This window comes from Salmo salar, chromosome 08 (genome assembly GCF_965601325.2).
Source record: "Salmo salar chromosome 08, fSalSal1, whole genome shotgun sequence".
NCBI lineage: Eukaryota > Metazoa > Chordata > Actinopteri > Salmoniformes > Salmonidae > Salmo > Salmo salar.
Window position 1 is genome coordinate 13670279 of NC_138298.1, and position 25774 is coordinate 13696052.

The 25774-nt window shown below is 45.9% G+C and overlaps 1 protein-coding gene across 1 annotated transcript in view; it reads right to left on the bottom strand.

Annotated features, from left to right (window-relative positions):
- Positions 1-25774, bottom strand: part of LOC106610009 (guanylate cyclase soluble subunit beta-1) — a 71525-nt gene that overhangs the window by 5777 nt on the left and 39974 nt on the right. Inside the window, exon 11 of the mRNA XM_014209103.3 lies at positions 23259-23399. Coding sequence (XP_014064578.1) covers positions 23259-23399 — 141 coding nt within the window. The remainder of the gene's footprint in view (positions 1-23258; positions 23400-25774) is intronic.

Here is a 25774-nt window from a genome sequence, read left to right on the forward strand (position 1 = left end):
TCCCTTAATGTGTCCACTGAAGTCATTAGTTGGATGCATTACTATCTGACAAACAGAAGTGAAAGGATTCGTTTGGGGGACACTCAGTCGGACTCTTTACTATAACATTGGGGTCAATATTAGGCTCCCTTCTGTTTACCATCTATATAAATGACCTCCCACTTGCTTGCCCACAAGTTATTAACATGCAGATGTATGCAGACAATACAGTTCTGTATGTACACTCAAAAAATAACTTGTTAACAACCAATTGTTTAACTTCTTATGGTTCAAATCCCGTTAACGGGATCGATTTGACAACATCCGGTGAAATGGCAAAGTGCCAAATTCAAATTAAATTACTATAAATATTAAACTTTCATGAAATCACACATGCAATACACCAAATTAAAGCTACACTTGTTGTTAATCCAGCCAACGTGTCAGATTTCAAAAGGCTTTACGGCGAAAGCAAACCATGCGATTATCTGAGGATAGCACCCCACCAAACAAACACAGACAATTATAATTCAACCCGCCAGGCATGACACGAAACGCAGAAATAAAGACATAATTCATGCCTTACCTTTGATGAGCTTCTTCTGTTGGCACTCCAATATGTCCCATAAACATCACAAATGGTCCTTTTGTTCGATTAATTCCGTCGTTATATATCCAAAATGTCCATTTATTTGAAGCGTTTGATCCAGAAAAACACCGGTTCCAACTCACGCAACATGACTACAAAATATCTCACAAATGACCTGTAATCTATGTCCAAACATTTCAAACAACTTTCCTAATGCAATTTTAGGTATTTTTTTATGTAAATAATCAATAAAATTTAAGACGGGATAAACTGTGTTCAATACCGGAGGAAAACAAAGTGGAGCGTGCTTTCAGGTCACGTGCCTCAACCACAACAGTACACTTCACTCGACCCTCGTTCTGAACAGGGCTACTTCTTCATTACACAAAGGAAAAGCATCAACCAATTTCTAAAGACTGTTGACATCCAGTGGAAGCGATAGGAACTGCAAGCAACTGCCTTAGAATTCTAGATTCCCATTGAAATCCCATTGAAAAGAGAGTGACCTCAACAACAACAAAAAATCCTGGATGGTTTGTCCTCGGGGTTTCGCCTGCCAAATAAGTTCTGTTATACTCACAGACATCATTCAAACAGTTTTCGAAACTTCAGAGTGTATCCTATCCAAATCTACTAATAATATGCATATCCTAGCTTCTGGGCCTGAGTAGCAGGCAGTTTACTTTGGGCATGCTTTTCATCTGGACGTGAAAATACCGCCCCCTTGCCTAGAGAAGTTAATTGAAGCTATGGTACATGTTTCTAAATGGATGACTAATTCTTGCCTCCATTTAAATATCGACAAGACTGTTTGTATGTACTTCTCTAAGAAATCCATTGATTCTTCCCAATGAGCTGTTCTTGTTAATGGGGAGAATTCGTTCTGCACGCATAGAAGCAGCTACGGTGGTTATGTTTCTACGTTCATCAGCCAACAAAGCCTCTGATCCTAGGGAAGACCGGCAGTCTACGATACAACAACCAGAACCAAGTGTTCGACAGAGAGAGATGGAGGAGCCTCTTCAGCACATTGCGACCAAGTCTCAGTCTACAAGATCAAGGTCATCAAAACAGTCAAGCAAATCCTTAGCGGCGAGTTCTGCAGCCATCAAAGCACGCACCAAGGCGGACGCAGCGCGTGCTCAAGTCTCCTATGCTGAGAAGGAAGCTTCTGTGATGAAACAAAAGGCGGAAATAGACTTGTTGAAGCAAAACGTTGACCTCGAGGCAAGTTTATATGTTCTCCAAGTTGAGAGAACAGCTGCTGCTGCGTTGGCTGAAGCTGCAGCCTTTGAAGAAGCTGTACGATCAGAACGCAGAGAGCTTCGCAAAAAACAAGACACAGGAAAACAGCCCTTAAGTCCAGTCCAACGTAGATGTGAGTATGTGCAACAACATGCTAGGCCTTACTTTGCTGAACTTCCATTTGAAGTGGAGACACAAGAGCTTAGTGTTAACCCAGCTACATGCCTGTCACAGTTGTCGTACTGGAGAGAAGACCAAGCCGCTCGGGCTGGGCCGGACGATAGTCGGGCCGCTCGGGCTGGGCCGGACGATAGTCGGGCCGCTCTGGCGGCTCCGGGCAGTCGGGCCGCTCTGGCGGCTCCGGGCAGTCGGGCCGCTCTGGCGGCTCCTGACTGGCGGGCGGCTCTGGCGACTCCTGACTGGCGGGCGGCTCTGGCGACTCCTGACTGGCGGGCGGCTCTGGCGACTCCTGACTGGCGGGCGGCTCTGGCGACTCCTGACTGGCGGGCGGCTCTGGCGACTCCTGACTGGCGGGCGGCTCCTGACTGGCGGGCGGCTCCTGACTGGCGGGCGGCTCTGGCGACTCCTGACTGGCGGGCGGCTCTGGCGACTCCTGACTGGCGGGCGGCTCTGGCGACTCTTGACTGGCGGGCAGCTCTGGCGACTCTTGACTGGCGGGCAGCTCTGGCGACTCTTGACTGGCGGGCAGCTCTGGCGACTCTTGACTGGCGGGCAGCTCTGGCGACTCTTGACTGGCGGGCAGCTCTGGCGACTCTTGACTGGCGAGGCTTTGCTGACGCACTAGACGCCTGATGCGTGGGGCTGGTACCGGACGTGCCAGCCTGGAGACACGCACCTCCATGCTAGTGCGCATAGCGGGAAACACCGGACCGTAGAGGCGCACTGGCGGTCTTGAGCGCAGGGTTGGCATCACCCCTTCAGGCTCGATGCTTACTTCACCCTGGCACATGCGGGGCGCTGGTACTGTGCCTACCGGCCTGAAAATCCCAGGCCTCACCACAGCCCCAACCCCAAAGCATGGGACCTGTCCAGTCTGTCTCTGCCCTACAAGGGTACGGGGAGCTGGCCTGGGGCTCTAATCTCGCCCCGCCAAATAGCCCTTGTGCCCCCCCAAAAAAAATTATTGGGGCTGCCTCTCGGGTTCTACCTGCCTCCCAGGCAGGTTGTCACAGTGGACCTGCAACTGCTCCCATGTCCAGTCAATCCTTTCCTCCAATACTTCCAGCGACCAGGATGCCATCTCCTCCTGAGCGCGCTGCTTCCAATAGTCCTCCTTGACTTCCCTCTGTCCTCTTCTCCGCTGCTTGGTCTTTGTGCGGTGGGTAGTTCTGTCACAGTTGTCGTACTGGAGAGAAGACCAAGGCGCAGCGGGAATGTGAATACTCATACTTTTAATAAACTCAAGTAAGGCATCCACAGGAAAAAACAATAAACACGACAGCAACAGTTTTGCAGGCTAACAAATGCAGTGCAAAAACAACTACCCACAACCCCAAAGAAAAACACACACTACTATATAGGACTCCCAATCAAAGGCAACTCAACACACCTGCCTTCAATTGGGAGTCCAATCACCAACACAACACTTAACACACACAAAAACCCTGCCACGTCCTGACCAAAACTAATACAATTGCTCCCTCTGCTGGTCAGGACGTGACAATGCCACAATCCAGAAAGTAGCAAACAACAGCGCATGAGCAGAGACTCTTCGTTCAAAAGAAATTAACAGCAGCATGGTGGAAATGGAAAACAAGCCCACTTCCAGTCACACACACAAAACTTCCCTGGGTCACAAGTGGCACCAGACCTCATCAAGTACCTCCTACGCCGTGAGATGGTGAGTTCCGGACTCCTGAAGTTTGATGATCATCCTGAAAATGATTGGGCATGGAAAGCATCCTTTCTGAATGCGACCAGAGACTTGAATTTATCAGCCATGGAAGAGTTAGATCTAATTACCAAGTGGCTAGGGGCAGAGTCGTCTGAGCAAGCAAAGAGAATTAAATCTGTCCATATTTTCAACGCAACAGCAGGGCATAACATGGTCTGGCAATGACTAGAAGAGTGCTATGGTACACCCGAAGTGATCGAGAATGCACTGTTGAAGAAAATTGATGATTTTCCAAAACTGGCTAACAAAGACAATCACAAACTAAGAGAACTAGGTGACGCTCTTCTTGAACTGGAGTGTGCTAAAGTAGAAGGGTACCTTCCAGGCCTCGCTTATCTGGACACATCTCGGGGGGTAAACCCTATAGTAGAGAAACTTCCATTCAGTTGACAAGAAAAATGGGTAGCACAAGGATCCAAATACAAGGAGGACTATTGGGTAGTATTCCCACCATTCTCGTTCTTCTCGAGATTCATCAGGAACCAGGCGAAAACTAGAAACGACCACAGTTTCATCCTCTACACCTCAACTACCCAGGTGTCTACGAAAAGTGAGAAACCTGCCAGATACAGCAGCAAGACACCTGTGACTGTATCTAAAACAGACGTGTCATCTGAGCCCTCAGACCACCAAACCAAACCCAGTAAGACAAAGGTTGAAAGCCCTGACCATCACTGCCCAATACATATCAAGCCTCATCCTCTTAAAAAGGGTTTAGATACAAAACTCTAGATGAGCGCAAATCATATCTCAAAGAGAATGGCATTTGTTTCCGATGTTGTGGGTCAAGTCAGCACAGAGCTAAAGACTGTAAGGTGTCAATCAAGTGCTCTAAGTGTGACAGCGACAGACATCTTGCTGCTCTGCATCCAGGCCCCTTCAAATACAGACACCGCTACAGCAGAGAAAGAGCATGGCGGGGAGCAAGGTGACGATGCTCTTCTATCTGTCACCTCAAAGTGTACCGAGATCTGTGGTGAGGCAGTCAATCCAAGATCATGTTCAAAAATATACCTAGTCAAAGCTTATCCAGCTGGGAAAAGAGAGAAAGCTGTCAAAATGTATGTAGTGCTTGATGAACAGAGCAACAAATCTCTGGCCAAGACAGAGTTTTTCAATCTCTTCAACATCAATGACAACTCTGCTCCATACACCATGAAGACCTGTTCTGGGGTAACAGACTTCAGGTTGGAGAGCCGTCAACTTCATGGTGGAGTCTATAGATGGACACATGCAGCTCACTCTCCCTACTCTGATAGAGTGTGATATGATGCCAGATAGGATGGAGATTCCCTCCCCTGACATTGCGTATCATCATCCCCATCTGCAACCAGTGATGGACAAAATTCCAGCTGTGGACCCAGACGCTCCCATCCTCCTGCTCTTAGGACGAGACATCTTAAGGGTACACAAGGTACGAGAGCAAATCAATGGGCCCCACGACACTTCTTATGCACAGCGACTCGACCTCGGGTGGGTCATTGTGGGTGAGGTCTGTCTGGGAACGGCTCACCAACCAGCCAGTGTCAATGTGTTCAGGACAAACATACTTCAAAATGGTCGCACATCCTATCTGAGCCCTTGCCCTGACATCATCCAGGTGAAAGAGAACTACAACAGCGTAGCTCAGAAACACATCTCTCCCTCTACAGTGCACTCGGGAGATCCAAGCACAACTGTGAACACAGACAGCCTGGGATGTTCCGTGTTCGACAAAACACAAGACGATGAAAAACCAGCACCATCAGTGGAGGACAAAGCCTTCTTGGACATTATGGACGAAAAAGTTTTTCAGGATGATGGAAACAACTGGGTGGCTCCACTACCCTTTCGCCCCACTAGACATCGCCTTCCTAATAACAGGGAGCAGGCCATGAACCGTCTCACATCACTTCGCAGGACTTTAGACAAAAAGCCTGACATGAAGCATCATTTTATTGACTTCATGCAAAAGATGCTGGATAACGACCAAGCCGAACCTTCTCCGCCACTAGAGGGAGACAAAGAACGCTGGTATCTGCCCATATTTGGTGTTTACATCCACAAAAGCCTGAACAAATTAGAGTGGTGTTTGACTCCAGTGCTAAGTGTCAAGGTGTGTCACTTAACGACATCCTGCTCAGTGGTCCAGACTTAACCTGTTGGGTCTAGGGGGCAGCATTTGCACGTCTGGATAAAAAAAATGTACCCGATTTAATCTGGTTACTAATCCTACCCAGTAACTAGAATATGCATATACTTATTATATATGGATAGAAAACACTCTAAAGTTTCCAAAACTGTTTGAATGGTGTCTGTGAGTATAACAGAACTCATTTGGCAGGCAAAACCCTGAGACATTTTCTGACAGGAAGTGGATACCTGATGTGTTGTATTGACTTTAAACCTATCCCATTGAAAAACACAGGGGTTTAGGAATATTTTGGCACTTCCTATTGCTTCCACTAGATGTCACCAGCCTTTACAAAGTGTTTTGAGTCTTCTGGAGGGAGATCTGACCGAACAAGAGCCATGGAACGGTGATGTCCCATTAGACACCTGGCGCGCTAGTTCATGTTGGGTACCCTCGTTCCAATACGTTATAAAAGAGTATGCATTCGTCCACCTTGAATATTATTCATGTTCTGGTTAAAAAAGGCCCTAATGATTTATGCTATACAACGTTTGACATGTTTGAACGAACGGAAATATATTTTTTCCCCTCGTTCATGACGAGAAGTCCGGCTGGCTTACATCATGTGCTAACGAGACGGAGATTTTTGGACATAAATGATGAGCTTTTTTTAACAAAACTACATTCGTTATGGACCTGTGATACCTGGAAGTGACATCTGATGAAGAGAATCAAAGGTAATGGATTATTTACATAGTATTTTCGATTTTAGATCTCCCCAACATGACGTCTAGTCTGTATCGCAACGCGTATTTTTCTGGGCGCAGTGCTCAGATTATTGCAAAGTGTGATTTCCCAGTAAGGTTATTTTTAAATCTGGCAAGTTGATTGCGTTCAAGAGATGTAAATCTATAATTCTTTAAATGACAATATAATATTTTACCAATGTTTTCTAATTTTAATTATTTAATTTCTGACGCTGACTTGACTGCCGGTTATTGGAGGGAAACGATTTCCTCAACATCAATGCCATAGTAAAACGCTGTTTTTGTATATAAATATGAACTTGATAGAACTAAAAATGCATGCATTGTCTAACATAATGTCCTAGGAGTGTCATCTGATGGAGATTGTAAAAGGTTAGTGCATCATTTTAGCTGGTTTTATGGTTTTGGTGACCCTGTCTTTGACTTGACAAAACATTACACACAACTCTTGTAAATGTACTGTCCTAACATACTCTAAATTTATGCTTTCGCCGTAAAACCTTTTTGAAATCGTAAAACGTGGTTAGATTAAGGAGATGTTTATCTTTCAAATGGTGTAACATAGTTGTATTTTTGAAAAATTTGAATTTTGACATTTATTTGGATTCAAATTTGCCGCTCTTGAAATGCACCTGCTGTTGATGGAGTGCACCACGGGTGGCACGCTAGCGTCCCACCTAGCCCCAAGAGGTTAAACAACACACTCTTGGGCGTCCTATTGCGCTTCCGCAAGGATTGCATTGCACTAACGGCAGATGTGCAACAAATGTTTTACTGTTTTGGTGTACGTGAGGATCACAGAGATTATTTAAGGTTGCTCTGGTATGAAGACAACAACCCAGATAGAAACATAACTGAGTACAGGATGAAAGTCCATGTATTTGGGAACAGCCCTTCAGCAGCCAAAGCCATCTACTGCATGAGACGAGCAGCTCTAGGAAATACGGGTCAGAACCCAAGCAATATGTAGTGAGGAACTTCTTCGTCGATGATGGGCTGACATCAGTAGCTACTACAGAAGAAGCTGTCAACATTCTAAGAAAAACACAAGCAATGTTAGCGGAGTCCAACATGAAACTACACAAGATTGCATCCAATAGCAAAACAGTTATGGAAGCCTTCCCTATGGAGGACCGTGCTAAAGACTTAAAAGACCTGGACCTCGGAGTGGATCCTCTCCCTTTTCAACGGAGCCTGGGACTTTCCTGGAACCTGGAAACAGACAGCTTCTCATTCCAGGTGTCCCACAATGAGAAGCCTTTTACGCAGAGAGGCATCCTGTCCACAGTGAATACTCTTTATGACCCCCTTGGGTTCGTTGCTTCAATAACAATGCAAGGTAAAGCCTTAATCAGAGAACTCGCTTCTGACCAGTGAGTGGGAGGCCCCTCTTCCCACAGAAAAAGAAGAGGAATGGAAAGTGTGGAAGGAAACTTTGATGGAGTTGGAACATGTGTATATTCAGCGGACCTACATCCCAGTCTCTTTGTCTACCACTCAAAGAAGAGAGCTACATATCTTCTCGGATGCCTCTACAGTAGCCATAGGAGCGGTAGCCTACCTGAGAGTTATTGACCCGGAAGGTCAATGCCATGTTGGATTTGTCATGGGGAAATTAAAATTGGCCCCTCTACCGGCCCACACTATCCCACGCCTAGAACTGTGTGCGGCTGTGCTAGCTGTTGAGATGTATGAACTGATCAGAGACTAAATGGACATTGATGTAAATGTGGCCAAGTTCAAATCAAATCAAATTTTATTTGTCACATTCACATGGTTAGCAGTACTCTATACCATCTTGCCTATGCTGTTCGGCCATCGCTCATCCATATATTTTTATGTACATATTCTTATTCATTCCTTTACACTTGTGTGTATAAGGTAGTTGTTGTGAAATTGTTAGATTACGTGTTAGATATTACTGCATGGTCGGAACTAGAAGCACAAGCATTTCACTACACTCGTGAGTGTAGAGTGCAGTATATACATATGAGATGAGTAGTGTATGTAAACATTATATAAAGTGGCATAGTTTAAAGTGACTAGTGATACATTTATTACATCCAATTATTTATTATTAAATTGGCAAAAGATTGAGTCAGTATGTTGGTAGCAGCCACTCAATGTTAGTGATGGCTGTTTAACAGTCTGATGGCCTTGAGATAGAAGCTGTTTTTCAGTCTCTCGGTCCCAGCTTTGATGCACCTGTACTGACCTCGCCTTATGGATGATAGCGGGGTGAACAGGCAGTGGCTCGGGTGGCTGTTGTCCTTGATGATCTTTTTGGCCTTCCTGTGACATCGGGTGGTGTAGGTGTCCTGGAGAGCAGGTAGTTTGCCCCCGGTGATGCGTTGTGCAGACCTCACTACCCTCTGGAGAGCCTTACGGTTGTGGGCGGAGCAGTTGCCGTACCAGGCGGTGATACAGCCCGACAGGATGCTCTCGATTGTGCATCTGTAAAAGTTTGAGTGTTTTTGGTGACAAGCTGAATTTCTTCAGCCTCCTGAGGTTGAAAAGGTGCTGTTGCGCCGTTGTGCTGTTGCGCTGTCTGTGGTGGATCATTTCAGTTTGTCCGTGATGTGTATGCTGAGGAACTTAAAACTTTCCACCTTCTCCACTACTGTCCCGTCGATGTGGTCCACGATCATCTCCTTTGTTTTGTTGACGTTGAGGGAGAGGTTATTTTCCTGACACCACACTCCGAGGGCCCTCACCTCCTCCCTGTAGGCCGTCTCGTCGTTGTTGGTAATCAAGCCTACCACTGTAGTGTTGTCTGCAAACTTGATGATTGAGTTGGAGGCGTGCATGGCCACGCAGTCATGGGTGAACAGGAAGTACAGGAGAGGGCTGAGAATGCACCCTTGTGGGGCCCCAGTTTTGAGGGTCAGCGGGGTGGAGATGTTGTTTCCTACCCTCGCCACCTGGGGGCGGCCCGTCAGGAAGTCCAGGACCGAGTTGCACAGGGTGGGGTCGAGACCCAGGGTCTCGAGCTTAATGACGAGTTTTGAGGGTTCTATACAGACAGTAAGAGAGTTCTCGGTTACATCCACAATGTCACCAAAAGATTCTATGTATATGTTGCCAATAGGGTAACTCACATCAGGAAGTCTACCCATCCAGATCAGTGGTGTTATGTAAACACTGACAGCAATCCAGCAGACCATGCAACCAGGCCCATACTAGCTGCGCTCTTAAAGCACACTAGTTGGTTCTCAGGTCCACCTTTCCTGACCCAAACAAACTCAAGTGAGCCTGAGAACATACATTTTGACCTTGGAGCCTCACGTAGATGCAGATTTGACCAGATGTCACTGTCTTCGCCACTAAGGTTTCTGGAGCTCAACTCGGCTCTCATCGCTTTGAGAGGTTCTCAAGCTGGAAAGCTCTCAATCAAGCCACAGCACGACTCATTCATGTTGCCAGATCCTTCCATGAAGGTGCGGACAACACCAGCTGCAGAGGCTGGCACGACTGTAATAAACCATGCAGTAACAAGTGAGTTGTCACAAGCCAAAACAGCAATGATTCACTGTGTGCAACATGAAGCCTTCAAAGTGGAATTCAAATGCCTTGAAAATGGAAAAGAGTTCCCAAAACAAAGTACTGACAAAAAGGTTAGGAAAGTAGAACTAAACATTGTCAAGCAAGGAGCTGCTAAGGTGTTTCTGAGACCAATCTCAGAGATTGTTGTTTTTCTTTCTGAAGCATCCTAGAGACAAAAGATAAGAATAAAAAGGACATTATTTATTTCTTAATACACGTTTTATTTCATAGTGGTAGAATTTAATTATACCAGGCGGGGTGTGTGCCCCCCCCCCCCCCCCCCCATGTTCCTCATATGTAAGACTACAGTTGATGATAGTATTGTTGTTGTCGTTAGAATTTTATATTATAGGATGTAATGTATTTGTATTTTGTGTTGTTTTAGTGAGTATTTATATTGTGGTTGTGTAATTGTCCTTAGCTGCCTTGGGACCACGGGTGCAAATGAGCTTTTGGCTAACCCCGGCACATTTACATGGATGTTGCATTATTGTAATATTGATATTGTCCCCTGCAAATAAATAAAACAAACGAACACTCCGGGACAGCATATGTACATGCCTCCCCACTGGAGACTGGGGTTTGATCTCCATTTCAACCCTACCTGCCTGTGTCCTAGCATCTGTTTTAAGTCTGTCTAATAAAGCATGAAACATACTAAAGGTAGAGCGGGATTCCCATAATATTGGCACATGCTGAACAGTGTACATAAATCTATTGACTTCATCAAGCTGTTTGGACTGTTCAGTGGCTGATCACCTGCCATGTAATAACCCAGTATGCATCAGATAATTCACACAACATTCCTACCATCATAACTTCCACATAGCTAACCATTTTGGAGCCGACTGTCTATAGTAAATGAACTGTTTACAAATGAGGCCGAAACACCCACCATGACATTTACATCTTTGTAACCAAATGTTAAGCCAACGTTAAACAATAGACAGGGTTGATGATGTGTTCCACAAAGACATGGATAAACACCAGAGACGAGATGACTAGTCCTTGGTCATGGAATGTTTAACAATGTATCTGATGCAGTGTTGTTGTTTTTAACATCTCTGCCATGTGTCTAAATGTGATCAGGTTGAAACAACTGTGAACATGTTTTTGGCACATTAGTTTGGAGGTGTTACAAGGTCAAGCTTTCTCAGATCTTTATAGTTCTCTACAGCTCTATGGGACTCAGGGCCAGACTACCACATCTGGGGCCTCGGGGCACCTACTTCAAGTGGGCAAATGTTTTTTGAGGGAGGGAGGGAGGAGCTAAGGTCCTGCAATTCTACACACTTGCTATGATGCAGAGAAAAATGTGCAGTTGTTTAGCTAATGTCATTCTACACACTTTGCTATGAGGCTGAGGAAATTCTGCAGTTTTAAAAGATAATTTCCTGCAATTCCAGACATTTTCCCATGGCTAATGACGTGCTCATATGCTATCTGGGCCCGACCTCCAGGGGCCCTCAACTGATGTGTTCAAATGCTATCTGCCCTGCATGCCCATTAGGTAACCCAGCCCTGATTGGACTGTGCCCATAGAATTAGGAATTGAGTGTGCCAGTCAAATTGCCATGGTCTGAGTATATTAGTATATTTATATGACTGTGCCAGCCCCTTCCACCCCTTATTGTGCGAGGATCCATTTCATTTGACAAAAAAGTCTTTACATTGTTTAAAAGTGGCACTGGCTCTGTGTGCCTATGCAGATGAGCTCATGAAAAGAGAGAACATGATAGATGAAGACTGTTATAACTGTTTACAGTGTCTACAGTGAATATTCTAGCCACTGTGAATTGTTTGTTTTTTGGGGAAATTGCTACAGGCGAGCAGTGTTTTGCAATATGCAGTCATTTTTGGACTCTCAAATTCCTGTTTTTAGTAGACATAACTTCAATAACTGCTGCCATGATTGGAATTGTTACACTAGACATTCTCTTGAACGTAGCAGACCCTCTATTCGTGTTCCTTATGGGTTCAGGACCGTCGGTGCGCGAACAGTGAGAAGAGAACACTTGCTGAACACTAAATGTTTAGGATAAAGTGCAACGGGGACCTATTTTTAACCTGGGGCAGTGAGATGATTGAAGGTTGTTTCTACTGCCAAACTGGGATCCTCTCCACCCCATGCCATGTGTCTGATAAACAATGTTTTGTTCACCAGATGTGATTTTCCAATGCCAAGTCTCCAAGAGTCACTGATACAATAACAAACTCAATCTGTCAGTTAAAGTAAAAGTCTGCTGTTTAACATCAAAGTTACAACTCTTACAATGTCTTACGTGGACGGTGGCTTTTTTGAAGAAGAGTTGACAAATACTTGATGCTTAAAAATACTAGGGGGTAAAACAAATCATTCACTCATTTCTGAGACGGGACAATAAAATAGAGATTATTAAATAAGAGACAATATATCTCAATATTCTTATAATTTGTTTAATGTAATATGATACATATTTCATGAATGAAATATGATTATATTTCCTGGGTTTATAATTTGTGATAAAAAGTATCTTGCATCATATCCTTACCATTTACTTATCTCACTTTCTCATTAACAGGACTAACAAAACCAAACATAGGCATGCATCTACAAACTTGCACATTTCCACATTACAACTGTAGCGCTGACAACTGTAGCTTGTTTCGGCCCGCTCTATTGGTTGCTTCACGCACTCTCGTGTTAACCTACCTAGTCAGTGAATCAGTTGAATGAGAAAGCAAACAGAAAACTGAAGAGAGAAGCACCAGATAAACAAATTATTTTAAACATTATCGTCACGGTGAGCGAGTTATAAAGCATAAGATATGAAACACCAAGTTAAGCAGAGTGTAATGATATAATTGTTATTTTTTTATAATGTTTTGATAGTTTAATAAATGTATAAAAGACCATTAGCATAGACACTAACGTCAGCTAAAGTTAGGGCCAATCAAGACAGCCTGCCGTAGTAATTTGTATTTATTTATTTAACTAGGCAAGTCAGTTAAGAACAAATTCTTATTTACAATGACAGCCTAGGACCTGTGGGTTAACTGCCTTGTTCAGGGGCAGAACAACAGATTTTTACCTTGTCAGCTCAGGGATTCTATCGAGCAACCTTTCGGTTACTGGCCCAACGCTCTAACCACTAGGCTCCCTGCCGTCATGGTGACAATGAATGTTCACACAGAGTGTAAACAAAGGGAAACATTGTAACTTGTTGTTTTAAGGAATATGTGGAGAATTAAATGAAAATGTATTTATAAGATGATAATACCATTTTACAAATATTTTTTGGGACAGTATGTTGGCTACTTAGAAATGCACAAGAGTAGCCGAGTCAGTTGAATGAGAGAGAGTCAACTGAAAACTGTATTGAAGAAAGAAGCTCCAGATAAACTAATTATTTTAAATCTTCAAGGTTTCAGAATACATTCATTTTTCTCACCATGCCCCATTCAGGTCCCAACGTTTAAGTGGGTACACTACTTTTTTTTTTCATTGTACTACCATTGTTAATTTTTGTACCATACTAGCTAATACAATTAAAAAAACAAGCATGTTTTTTTGGTCCCTACCATGGGAGGAAAATACCATGGCACTGGTGCAAATACCAAGGTATTTTCCTACCATGTTAGTACAATGAAAAAAATATCATGGTACTATCATGTTTTTTTGGTCACTACCAAGAAAATACCATGGTATTTGCACCAGTACTATGGTCATGGCCCCCCAAAAATGTTTCTCATTGTACTACTACCACCATTGTACATTTGTTCGGTAAGTGGCTTTTTTGTAACTATCATGGTTATTTATTTTCTACCAGATAGCTAGCAAGCTATGATGCACTAAAGTTACTCTAGGGGATCAATAACGGTATGTGGCAATTCAAAAACAAGGGAATCATCTGAAAGCATGTCCTCAGACTATATAGTGTAACATCACATGTACAATAGAAGAAAAGAAAATGGGGGGGGGGGCAGCTCTCGCACTGTTTTAGGGGACCAAAAGTATTGTGACAAATTCACTTACACTGTCACACTATCAGTCAAAAGTTGACAGTGTGTAAAGCTGTCATCAAGGCAAAGGGTGGTGTAACGACGGTCGTCAGGAATGGACCAAGGCGCAGCGGGTTGAGTGCTCATAATTAACTTTCTAATGAAAACACTTATACCAAACAAAACAAAACGATGGACGACGAATACAGACTTAAAGGCAAACAACAGCAATTCAAGTGACAACCTCCCACAAATTACAAACACACCCTAATATATAGGACTCTCAATCAAAGGCAACACCTGCCTTCAATTGAGAGTCCACACCCCAATTAACTAAACATAGAAACAGACCAACTAGAAAGAACATAGACTAACAGAGCAGTGACCAAAAACCCAGGACTACATAAATCAACTACCCTCTACATAATACACACACCCTGAACCACATAAACCAAATACCCTCTGCCACGTCCTGACCACCCTACACTAACAAAATAACCCTCATACTGGTCAGAACATGACATTACCCCCCCCCAAAGGTGCAGACCCCGGATGCACCTCACACACAAAAAAAACAACAACAAATAACCCCCAAAACACTAATAAATCCCCAAAAGTACATGGGAGGGAAGGGAGGGTGGCCACCGTCACCGACGATGCTCCTGCAACACCCCCCCCCCCCAACCCCAATACTCTCCCCTCAGGAGGTGGCTCAGGAGCCGGACGCAGACCCCACTCCACCCCTGGCTCACTGCCCTCATAAACTGTCTCTATAGTGATGTCCCTCTCTGTCGACCCCGGACTGTAGGACGACTCTAGGAGCTCTGGACTGTAGGACGACTCTAGGAGCTCTGGACTGTAGGACGACTCTAGGAGCTCTGGACTGTAGGACGACTCTAGGAGCTCTGGACTGTAGGACGACTCTAGGAGCTCTGGACTGTAGGAAGACTCTAGGAGCTCTGGACTGTAGGACGACTCTAGGAGCTCTGGACTGTAGGACGACTCTAGGAGCTCTGGACTGTAGGACGACTCTAGGAGCTCTGGACTGTAGGACGACTCTAGGAGCTCTGGACTGTAGGACGACTCTAGGAGCTCTGGACTGTAGGAAGACTCTAGGAGCTCTGGACTGTAGGAAGACTCTAGGAGCTCTGGACTGTAGGAAGACTCACTTGGTTCTGGACTGAAGCCAGACTCACTCGGCTCTGAACAGTGGGCCGTCTCACCTGGTTCCGAACAGTGAGCCGTCTCTCTCCGTGCACTGTCGCCGGAAGCTCTGGACGAGGCACTGTTGCCGGAAGTTCTGGACGAGGCACTGTTGCCGGAAGTTCTGGACGAGGCACTGTTGCCGGAAGTTCTGGACTGTAGCCAGACTCACTCGGCTCTGAACAGTGGGCCGTCTCACCTGGTTCCGAACAGTGGGCCGTCTCTCTCCGGGGCACTGTCGCCGGAAGCTCTGGACGAGGCACTGTTGCCGGAAGTTCTGGACGAGGCACTGTTGCCGGAAGGCCTGGTGCGTGGGGCTGGCTTAGGACGTGCCAGACTAAGGACACGCACCACATGGCTAGTATGAGGAACATGGACAGGGCGTGCTGGACTGGGCTGACGCACTGAAGCCTGGTGCGTGGTGCTGGTAATGGAGGTACCATACTGGAGACACGCACCTTAGGGCTAGTGCGTGGAGCGGGAACAGGACGTACTGGACTGGGCTGACGCACTGGAAGCCTGTTGCGTGGTGCTGGTACTGGATATGCCAGCCTGGAAACACACACCTTAGGGCTAGTGCGTGGAGCGGGAACAGGACGTACTGGACTGGGCTGACGCACTGGAAGCCTGGTGCGTGGTGCTGGTACTGGATATGCCAGCCTGGAAACACACAACTTAGGGCTAGTGCGTGGAGCGGGAACAGGACGGGTTGGACTGGGCTGACGCACTGGAAGCCTGGTGCGTGGTGCTGGTACTGGATATGCCAGCCTGGAAACACACACCTTAGGGCTAGTGCGTGGAGCGGGAACAGGACGTACTGGACTGGGCTGACGCACTGGAAGCCTGGTGCGTGGTGCTGGTACTGGATATGCCAGCCTGGAAACACACACCTTAGGGCTAGTGCGTGGAGCGGGAACAGGATATATTGAACCGTGAAGGCGCACTAGCGGTCTCGAGTGCAGTACTGGCTCCACCCTTCCTGGCTGGATGCCCACTTTCCCCCCGCAGGTACTGCGCACACCGGCCTGTGAATACTAGGCCTCAATGCCGTGCACCTCACTCCAACGCACGGGACCTGACTAATACTAGACTGCCCTCAATAAGCACGGGGATTTGGCTTGCGGCTCACTCCTGGCCCTGCCAAACTACCCGTGTGCCCCCCCCAAAAAAAATTATTGGGGCTGCCTCTCCGGTTTAATAGCCAGTCGTGTTCCCCTGTAGCGTTCCCGGTCTTCGCTCCATTTTTTCCATGGGCCCTCTCCGGCCATAATCTGTTCCCATGTCCATTTCTCCCGTTGGTCCAACTCAAATTCCCTTTGCTCCACTAAGTTGCTCCTTCCTCCGCGGCTTGGTCCGGATTTGGTGGGAGGTTCTGTAACGACGGTCGTCAGGAATGGACCAAGGCGCAGCGGGTTGAGTGCTCATAATTAACTTTCTAATGAAAACACTTATACCAAACAAAACAAAACGATGGACGACAAATACAGACTTAAAGGCAAACAACAGCAATTCAAGTGACAACCTCCCACAAATTACAAACACACCCTAATATATAGGACTCTCAATCAAAGGCAACACCTGCCTTCAATTGAGAGTCCACACCCCAATTAACTAAACATAGAAACAGACCAACTAGAAAGAACATAGACTAACAGAGCAGTGACCAAAAACCCGGGACTACATAAATTAACTACCCTATACATAATATACACACCCCGAACCACATAAACCAAATACCCTCTGCCACGTCCTGACCAGCCTACACTAACAAAATAACCCTCATACTGGTCAGAATGTGACAGGTGGCTACTTTTAAGAATCTCAAATATAAAATATATTTTGAATTGTTTAAAACTTTTTGGGTTACTACATGATTCCATATGTGTCATTTCATAGTTTTGATGTCTTCACTATTATTCAGCAATGTAGAAAATAGTAAAAATAAAGAAAAACCCTTGAATGAATAGATGTGTCCAAACTTTTGACTGGTACTGTATGTGTATTAAAGTAGTCAAAAGTTAAGTAGTTAGTCCCATATTCATAGCACGCCATGATTATATCAAGCTTGTGACTACAAATGTATTGGATGCATTTGCTGTTTTAGTTGTCTTTCAGATTATTTTGTGAGTATTTTGTGTGTAAATAATTTGTCAAATTTTTGAGTCACTTTCATTGTAAATAATAGAATATGTTTCCAAATACTTTTGCATTAATGTGGATGCTACCATGATTACAGATAATCCTGAATGGTGAATAATGATGAGTTAAAAAATTACAGACTCACAAATATCATACCACCCAATAAAAGCTATCCCTGTTATTGTAATGGTGAGAGGTTAGTACGTATCTTAGGGGTATGATCTTTTTGCATCTAACTTTCTCACTCATCATTATTCACGACTCATTCAGGACTATCCGTAATCATGGTAGCATCCACATTAACGTAAAGTGTTTAGAAACATATTCTATTATTATTTACAATTATTTACAAAATGAGAATACATTATTTACCATTCATTTCTAAATGAGCACAAAATAATCTGAAACCCAACCAAAAAAAACAGCAACTGCTCAAAAAAATAAAAGGAACACTTAAACAACACATCCTATATCTAAATGAAAGAAATAATCTTATTAAATACTTTTTTCTTTACATTTGAATGTGCTGACAACAAAATCACACAAAAATAATCAATGGAAATCCAATTTATCAACCCATGGAGGTCTGGATTTGGAGTCACACTCAAAATTAAAGTGGAAAACCACACTACAGGCTGATCCAACTTTGATGTAATGTCCTTAAAACAAGTCAAAATGAGGCTCAGTAGTGTGTGTGGCCTCCACGTGCCTGTATGACCTCCCTACAACGCCTGGGCATGCTCCTGATGAGGTGGCGGATGGTCTCCTGTCTCCTACCTATCTCCTGATTCTGCCTCCTCAACCCTCCTCTCCTCCCTTTCTGCATCCTTTGATTTTCTCTGTCCCCTATCCTCCAGGCCGGCTCGGTCCTCCCCTCCTGCTCCGTGGCTCGACGACTCACTACGAGCTCACAGAACAAGGCTCCGGGCAGCCGAGCGGAAATGGAGGAAAACTCGCCTCCCTGCGGACCTGGCATCCTTTCACTCACTCCTCTCTACATTCTCCTCTTCTGTCTCTGCTGCTAAAGCCACTTTCTACCACTCTAAATTCCAAGCATGTGCCTCTAACCCTAGGAAGCTCTTTGCTACCTTCTCCTCCCTCCTGAATCCTCCTCCCCCTCCCCCCCCCCCCTCCTCCCTCTCTGCGGATGACTTCGTCAACCATTTTGAAAAGAAGGTTGACGATATCCGATCCTCGTTTGCTAAGTCAAACGACACCGCTGGTCCTGCTCACACTGCCCTACCCTGTGCTTTGACCTCTTTCTCCCCTCTCTCTCCAGATGAAATCTCGCGTCTTGTGACGGCCGGCCGCCCAACAACCTGCCCACTTGACCCTATCCCCTCCTCTCTTCTCCAGACCATTTCCGGAGACCTTCTCCCCTTCCTCACCTCGCTCATCAACTCATCCTTGACCGCTGGCTACGTCCCTTCCGTCTTCAAGAGAGCGAGAGTTGCACCCCTTCTGAAAAAACCTACACTCGATCCCTCCGATGTCAACAACTACAGACCAGTATCCCTTCTTTCTTTTCTCTCCAAAACTCTTGAACGTGCCGTCCTTGGCCAGCTCTCCTGCTATCTCTCTCAGAATGACCTTCTTGATCCTAATCAGTCAGGTTTCAAGACTGGGCATTCAACTGAGACTGCTCTTCTCTGTGTCACGGAGGCTCTCCACACTGCTAAAGCTAACTCTCTCTCCTCTGCTCTCATCCTTCTAGACCTATCTGCTGCCTTTGATACTGTGAACCATCAGATCCTCCTCTCCACCCTCTCCGAGTTGGGCATCTCCGGCGCGGCCCACGCTTGGATTGCGTCCTACCTGACAGGTCGCTCCTACCAGGTGGCGTGGCGAGAATCTGTCTCCGCACCATGCGCTCTCACCACTGGTGTCCCCCAGGGCTCTGTTCTAGGCCCTCTCCTATTCTCGCTATACACCAAGTCACTTGGCTCTGTCATATCCTCACATGGTCTCTCCTATCATTGCTATGCAGACGACACACAATTAATCTTCTCCTTTCCCCCTTCTGATAACCAGGCGGCGAATCGCATCTCTGCATGTCTGTCAGACATATCAGTGTGGATGACGGATCACCACCTCAAGCTGAACCTCGGCAAGACGGAGCTGCTCTTCCTCCCGGGGAAGGACTGCCCGTTCCATGATCTCGCCATCACGGTTGACAACTCCCTTGTGTCCTCCTCCCAGAGTGCTAAGAACCTTGGCGTGATCCTGGACAACACCCTGTCGTTCTCCACTAACATCAAGGCGGTGACCCGATCCTGTAGGTTCATGCTCTACAACATTCGCAGAGTACGACCCTGCATCACACAGGAAGCGGCGCAGGTCCTAATCCAGGCACTTGTCATCTCCCGTCTGGATTACTGCAACTCGCTGTTGGCTGGGCTCCCTGCCTGTGCCATTAAACCCCTACAACTCATCCAGAACGCCGCAGCCCGTCTGGTGTTCAACCTTCCCAAGTTCTCTCACGTCACCCCGCTCCTCCGCTCTCTCCACTGGCTTCCAGTTGAAGCTCGCATCCGCTACAAGACCATGGTGATTGCCTACGGAGCTGTGAAGGGAACGGCACCTCCATACCTTCAGGCTCTGATCAGGCCCTACACCCAAACAAGGGCACTGCGTTCATCCACCACTGGCCTGTTGGCCCCCCTACCTCTGAGGAAGCACAGTTCCCGCTCAGCCCAGTCAAAACTGTTCGCTGCTCTGGCACCCCAATGGTGGAACAAGCTCCCTCACGACGCCAGGACAGCGGAGTCAATCACCACCTTCCGGAGACACCTGAAACCCCACCTCTTTAAGGAATACCTAGGATAGGATAAAGTAATCCTTCTAACCCCCCCCCCCCCCCCCCCCTTAAAAGATTTAGATGCACTATTGTAAAGTGGTTGTTCCACTGGATATCATAAGGTGAATGCACCATTTTGTAAGTCGCTCTGGATAAGAGCGTCTGCTAAATGACTTAAATGTAATGTAATGTAATGTCTCCTGAGGGATCTCCTCCCAGACCTGGACTAAAGCATCCGCTAACTCCTGGACAGTCTGTGGTGCAACGTGGTGTTGGTGGATGGAGCGAGACATGATGTCCCAGATGTGCTCAATTGGATTCAGGTCTGGGGAACGGGCGGGCCAGTCCATAGCATCAATGCCTTCCTCTTGCAGGAACTGCTGACACACTCCAGCCACATGAGGTCTAGCATTGTCTTGCATTAAGAGGAACCCAGGGCCAACCGCACCAGCATATGGTCTCACAAGGGGTCTAAGGATCTCATCTCGGGAACCTAATGGCAGTAAGGCTACCTCTGGCGAGCACATGGAGGGCTGTGCGGCCCCCCAAAGAAATGCCACCCCACACCATGACTGGCCCACCGCCAAACCGGTCATGCTGGAGGATGTTGCAGGCAGCAGAACGTTCTCCACGGCGTCTCCAGACTCTGTCACGTCTGTCACGTGCTCAGTGTGAACCTGCTTTCATCTGTGAAGAGCACAGGGTGCCAGTGGCGAATTTGCCAATCTTGGTGTTCTCTGGCAAATGCCAAACGTCCTGCACGGTGTTGGGCAGTAAGCACAACCCCCACTTGTGGACGTCGGGCCCTCATACCACCCTCATGGAGTCTGATTCTGACCGTTTGAGCAGACACATGCACATTTGTGGCCTGCTGGAGGTCATTTGGCAGGGCTCTGGCAGTGCTTCTCCTGCTCCTCCTTGCACAAAGGCGGAGGTAGCGGTCCTGCTGCTGGGTTGTTGCCCTCCTACGGCCTTCTCCACGTCTCCTGATGTACTGGCCTGTCTCCTGGTAGCGCCTCCATGCTCTGGACACTACGCTGACAGACACAGCAAACCTTCTTGCCGCAGCTCGCATTTATGTGCCATCCTGGATGAGCTGCACTACCTGAGCCACTTGTGTGGGTTGTAGACTCCGTCTCATGCTATCACTAGAGTGAAAGCACCGCCAGCATTCAAAAGTTACCAAAACATCAGCCAGGAAGCATAGGAACTGAGAAGTGGTCTGTGGTCCCCACCTGCAGAACCACTCCTTTATTGGGGGTGTCTTGCTAATTGCCTATAATTTCCATCTGTTGTCTATACCATTTGCACAACAGCATGTGAAATTTATTGTCAATCAGTGTTGCTTCCTAAGTGGACAGTTTGATTTCACAGAAGTGTGATTGACTTGGAGTTACATTGTGTTGTTTAAGTGTTCCCTTTATTTTTTTGAGCAGTGTACATTCAACAAGTTTGTAGAGTCACAAGCTTGATGTAATCATTGCGTGCTAGGAATATGAAACCAAAAAGAAAACTTGGAACTACTTTAATACACATAATTTAATTTATCCCAAAACTTTTGGTCCCCTAAAATGGAGGCAATATGTACAAAAAGTGCAGTAATTTCTAAACGGTTCACCCATTATGAATGAAATTACCCTCACATTAAAGCTGACAGACTGCACTTTAACCTCATAGTCATTGTATCATTTAAATCCAAAGTGCTTGAGTACAGAGCCCAAAAAATAAAATATTTGTCACTGTCCAAATACTTTAGCAGCTCACTGTATGTTTTTTTTAGTACTGGCTCTGGCAGCCAAAACAGCATAATACTCCATCTGAACAAATTGATTATCAATTCCGATACGGTTCTAGAAAGATAAGGCTCTTAACTTTCATATCACATCAAAATAATTTCACAAATGCTAAATATACAGTTACTGTACACTGTTTTAACCGACTTTATCACAGGTACAGTCGACAGTATTTTTCAGTGACAACACGTTTCTGGTGGCCTTCTACGATTACACACAGGTGTTCAGAGGATGCTAGATAGCTAATTAACATAGGGCTGGTTTTCTTTTTGGAGTCCGTGATTGACTGTAGACTCTGCCACATACCTCTCGTGTCTGAGCCGTTGAATTGCGACTCTACTTTGTCTCTATACTGACGCTTAGCTTGTTTGATTGCCTTGCGGAGGGAATAGCTACGCTGTTTGTATTCGGTCATGTTTGTATTCGGTCAACTTGAAGGCGCTGGAGCAGTTTTGCCTTGAAGAATGGGCAAAAATCCCAGTGGCTAAATGTGCCAAGCTTATAGAGACATACCCCAAGAGACTTGCAGCTGTAATTGCTGCAAAAGGTGGCTCTACAAAGTATTGACTTTGGGGGGGTGAATAGTTATGCACGGTCAAGTGTTTTTTTTTTGTTGGTCTTATTTCTTGTTTGTTTCACAATAAAAATGTTTTGCATCTTCAAACTTGAAGGTATGTTGTGTAAATCAAATGATACAAACCCCCCAAAAAACTATTTTAAATTCCAGGTTGTAAGGCAACAAAATAGGAAAAATGCCAAATGTGCTATTTCTGTTTTTAATTTGCAAAAATGTCTAAAAACCTGTTTTTGCTTTGTATTGTGTGTAGATTGTTGAGGGGAAAAAACGATTGAATCAATTTTAGAATAAGGCTGTAACCTAATCAATGTGGAAAAAGTCAAAGAGTCTGAATACTTTCCGAAGGCACTGTATACTTTGAAATAACTGTAATTTTTCTGCCACCAAAATTGATTTTAACAAACAAATTGGTCCCCAAAAAACTGTGTGGCCCTCAGTTGAATTTTGTGGCCCTTGAGCCAAAATTATTGCCCACCCCTTGTCTATGGCCTAGGGGTTGTTTCTAGACAAGGCTGATGAAATAAATGGTTCAGCCAGCACCAGCATTTCACATTTGCTGCCTTTCTCAATTGATTCTGGTAAAAATGTTGGGAAAAGGAAACATATCCTATCCTCACCTGTACTGGCTCTTCATCCACTTTGACCTGTCCAGCAATCTCCATCATGTCCAGGGCCAGGTGGCAGATAGACTGAGCGTGGTGGGTACATGGTTCTGGCAGCCCACTGACCGTCATGTACTTATCACCCACTGTCTCCACCTATAGAAAGAGAGACATTTTGGTTGCTAGGCAGAATGTTATATCAGAAAATGCTGTGTGTCGTAAGTGGTTATATGTTAAAGGGACGTGAGGTCTAGAAAACTGTCATTTTTAACACTTTATATCACTCACTGTTTCCATCTATCGGTAGAGAGAGCTATTTTGGTTACTATGCAGATCTTGATATCAATATACAATATTATTTCCCCTTAATTTAAATCCTTATGATGAAAAGGATCTTTGGCTTTCAATGGTTCATCAAAATATACGGCTCAAAAAAATAAAAGGAACAACTCCAAGTCAATCACACTTCTGTGAAATCAAACTGTCCACTTAGGAAGCAACACTGATTGACAATAAATGTCACATGCTGTTGTGCAAATGGAATAGACAACAAGTGGAAATTATAGGCAATAAGCAAGACACCCCCAATAAAGGAGTGGTTCTGCAGGTGGGGACCACAGACCACTTCTCAGTTCCTATGCTTCCTGGCTGATGTTTTGGTCACTTTTGAATGCTGGCGGTGCTTTCACTCTAGTGATAGCATGAGACGGAGTCTACAACCCACACAAGTGGCTCAGGTAGTGCAGCTCATCCAGGATGGCACATCAATACGAGCTGTGGCAAGAAGGTTTGCTGTGTCTGTCAGCGTAGTGTCCAGAGCATGGAGGCGCTACCAGGAGACAGGCCAGTACATCAGGAGACGAGGAGGAGGCCGTAGGAGGGCAACAACCCAGCAGCAGGACCGCTACCGCTGCCTTTGTGCAAGAAGGAGCACTGCCAGAGCCCTGCAAAATGACCTCCAGCAGGCCACAAATGTGCATGTGTCTGCTCAAACGGTCAGAAACAGACTCCATAAGGGTGGTATGAGGGCCCGACGTCCACAGGTGGGGGTTGTGCTTACAGCCCAACACCGTGCAGGACGTTTGGCATTTGCCAGAGAACACCAAGATTGGCAAATTCGCCACTGGCGCCTTGTGCTCTTCACAGATGAAAGCAGGTTCACACTGAGCACATGTGACAGACGTGACAGAGTCTGGAGACGCCGTGGAGAACGTTCTGCTGCCTGCAACATCCTCCAGCATGACCGGTTTGGCGATGGGTCAGTCATGGTGTGGGGTGGCATTTCTTTGGGGGGCCGCACAGCCCTCCATGTGCTCGCCAGATGTAGCCTGACTGCCATTAGGTACCGAGATGAGATCCTCAGACCCCTTGTGAGACCATATGCTGGTGCGGTTGGCCCTGGGTTCCTCCTAATGCAAGACAATGCTGGACCTCATGTGGCTGGAGTGTGTCAGCAGTTCCTGCAAGAGGAAGGCATTGATGCTATGGACTGGCCCGCCCGTTCCCCAGACCTGAATCCAATTGAGCACATCTGGGACATCATGTCTCGCTCCATCCACCAACGCCACATTGCACCACAGACTGTCCAGGAGTTGGCGGATGCTTTAGTCCAGGTCTGGGAGGAGATCCCTCAGGAGACCATCCGCCACCTCATCAGGAGCATGCCCAGGCGTTGTAGGGAGGTCATACAGGCACGTGGAGGCCACACACACTACTGAGCCTCATTTTGACTTGTTTTAAGGACATTACATCAAAGTTGGATCAGCCTGTAGTGTGGTTTTCCACTTTAATTTTGAGTGTGACTCCAAATCCAGACCTCCATGGGTTGATAAATTGGATTTCCATTTATTATTTTTGTGTGATTTTGTTGTCAGCACATTCAACTATGTAAAGAAAAAAGTATTTAATAAGATTATTTATTTCATTCAGATCTAGGATGTGTTGTTTAAGTGTTGCCTTTATTTTTTTGAGCAGTGTATAAAGTGCCACTTGGGGCCATAAACCATAAATCCCCAGAGCATGATGCAGCAACCACCATTCTTCACGATAGGGATGGTGAAAGGTTTTCTCCAGACGTGGTGCTTGGCATTCAGGCCAAAGAGCTCAATCTTGGTTTCATCAGATCAGAGAATCTTGAATCTCATGGTCTGAGAGTCCTTCAGGCGCCTTTTGGCAAACTCCAAGCGGGCTGTCATGTGCCTTTTACTGAGGAGTGGCTTGCGTCTGGCCACTCTACCATAAAGATCTGATTGGTGGAGTGCTGCAGAGATGGTTGTCCTTCAGGAAGGTTATCCCATATCCACAGAGAAACTGGAGCTCTGTCAGAGTGACCATAGGATTCTTGGTCACCTCCCTGACCAAGGCCCCTCTCCCCCAATTGCAATTTTTTGGTACCCTTCCCCAGATCTGTGCCTCGACACAATCCTGTCTCGGACCTCTATGGACAATTCCTTCAACCTCATGGCTTGGTTTTTGCTCTGACATGCACCGTCAACTGGGACCTTATATAGACAGGTGTGTGTCTTTCCAAA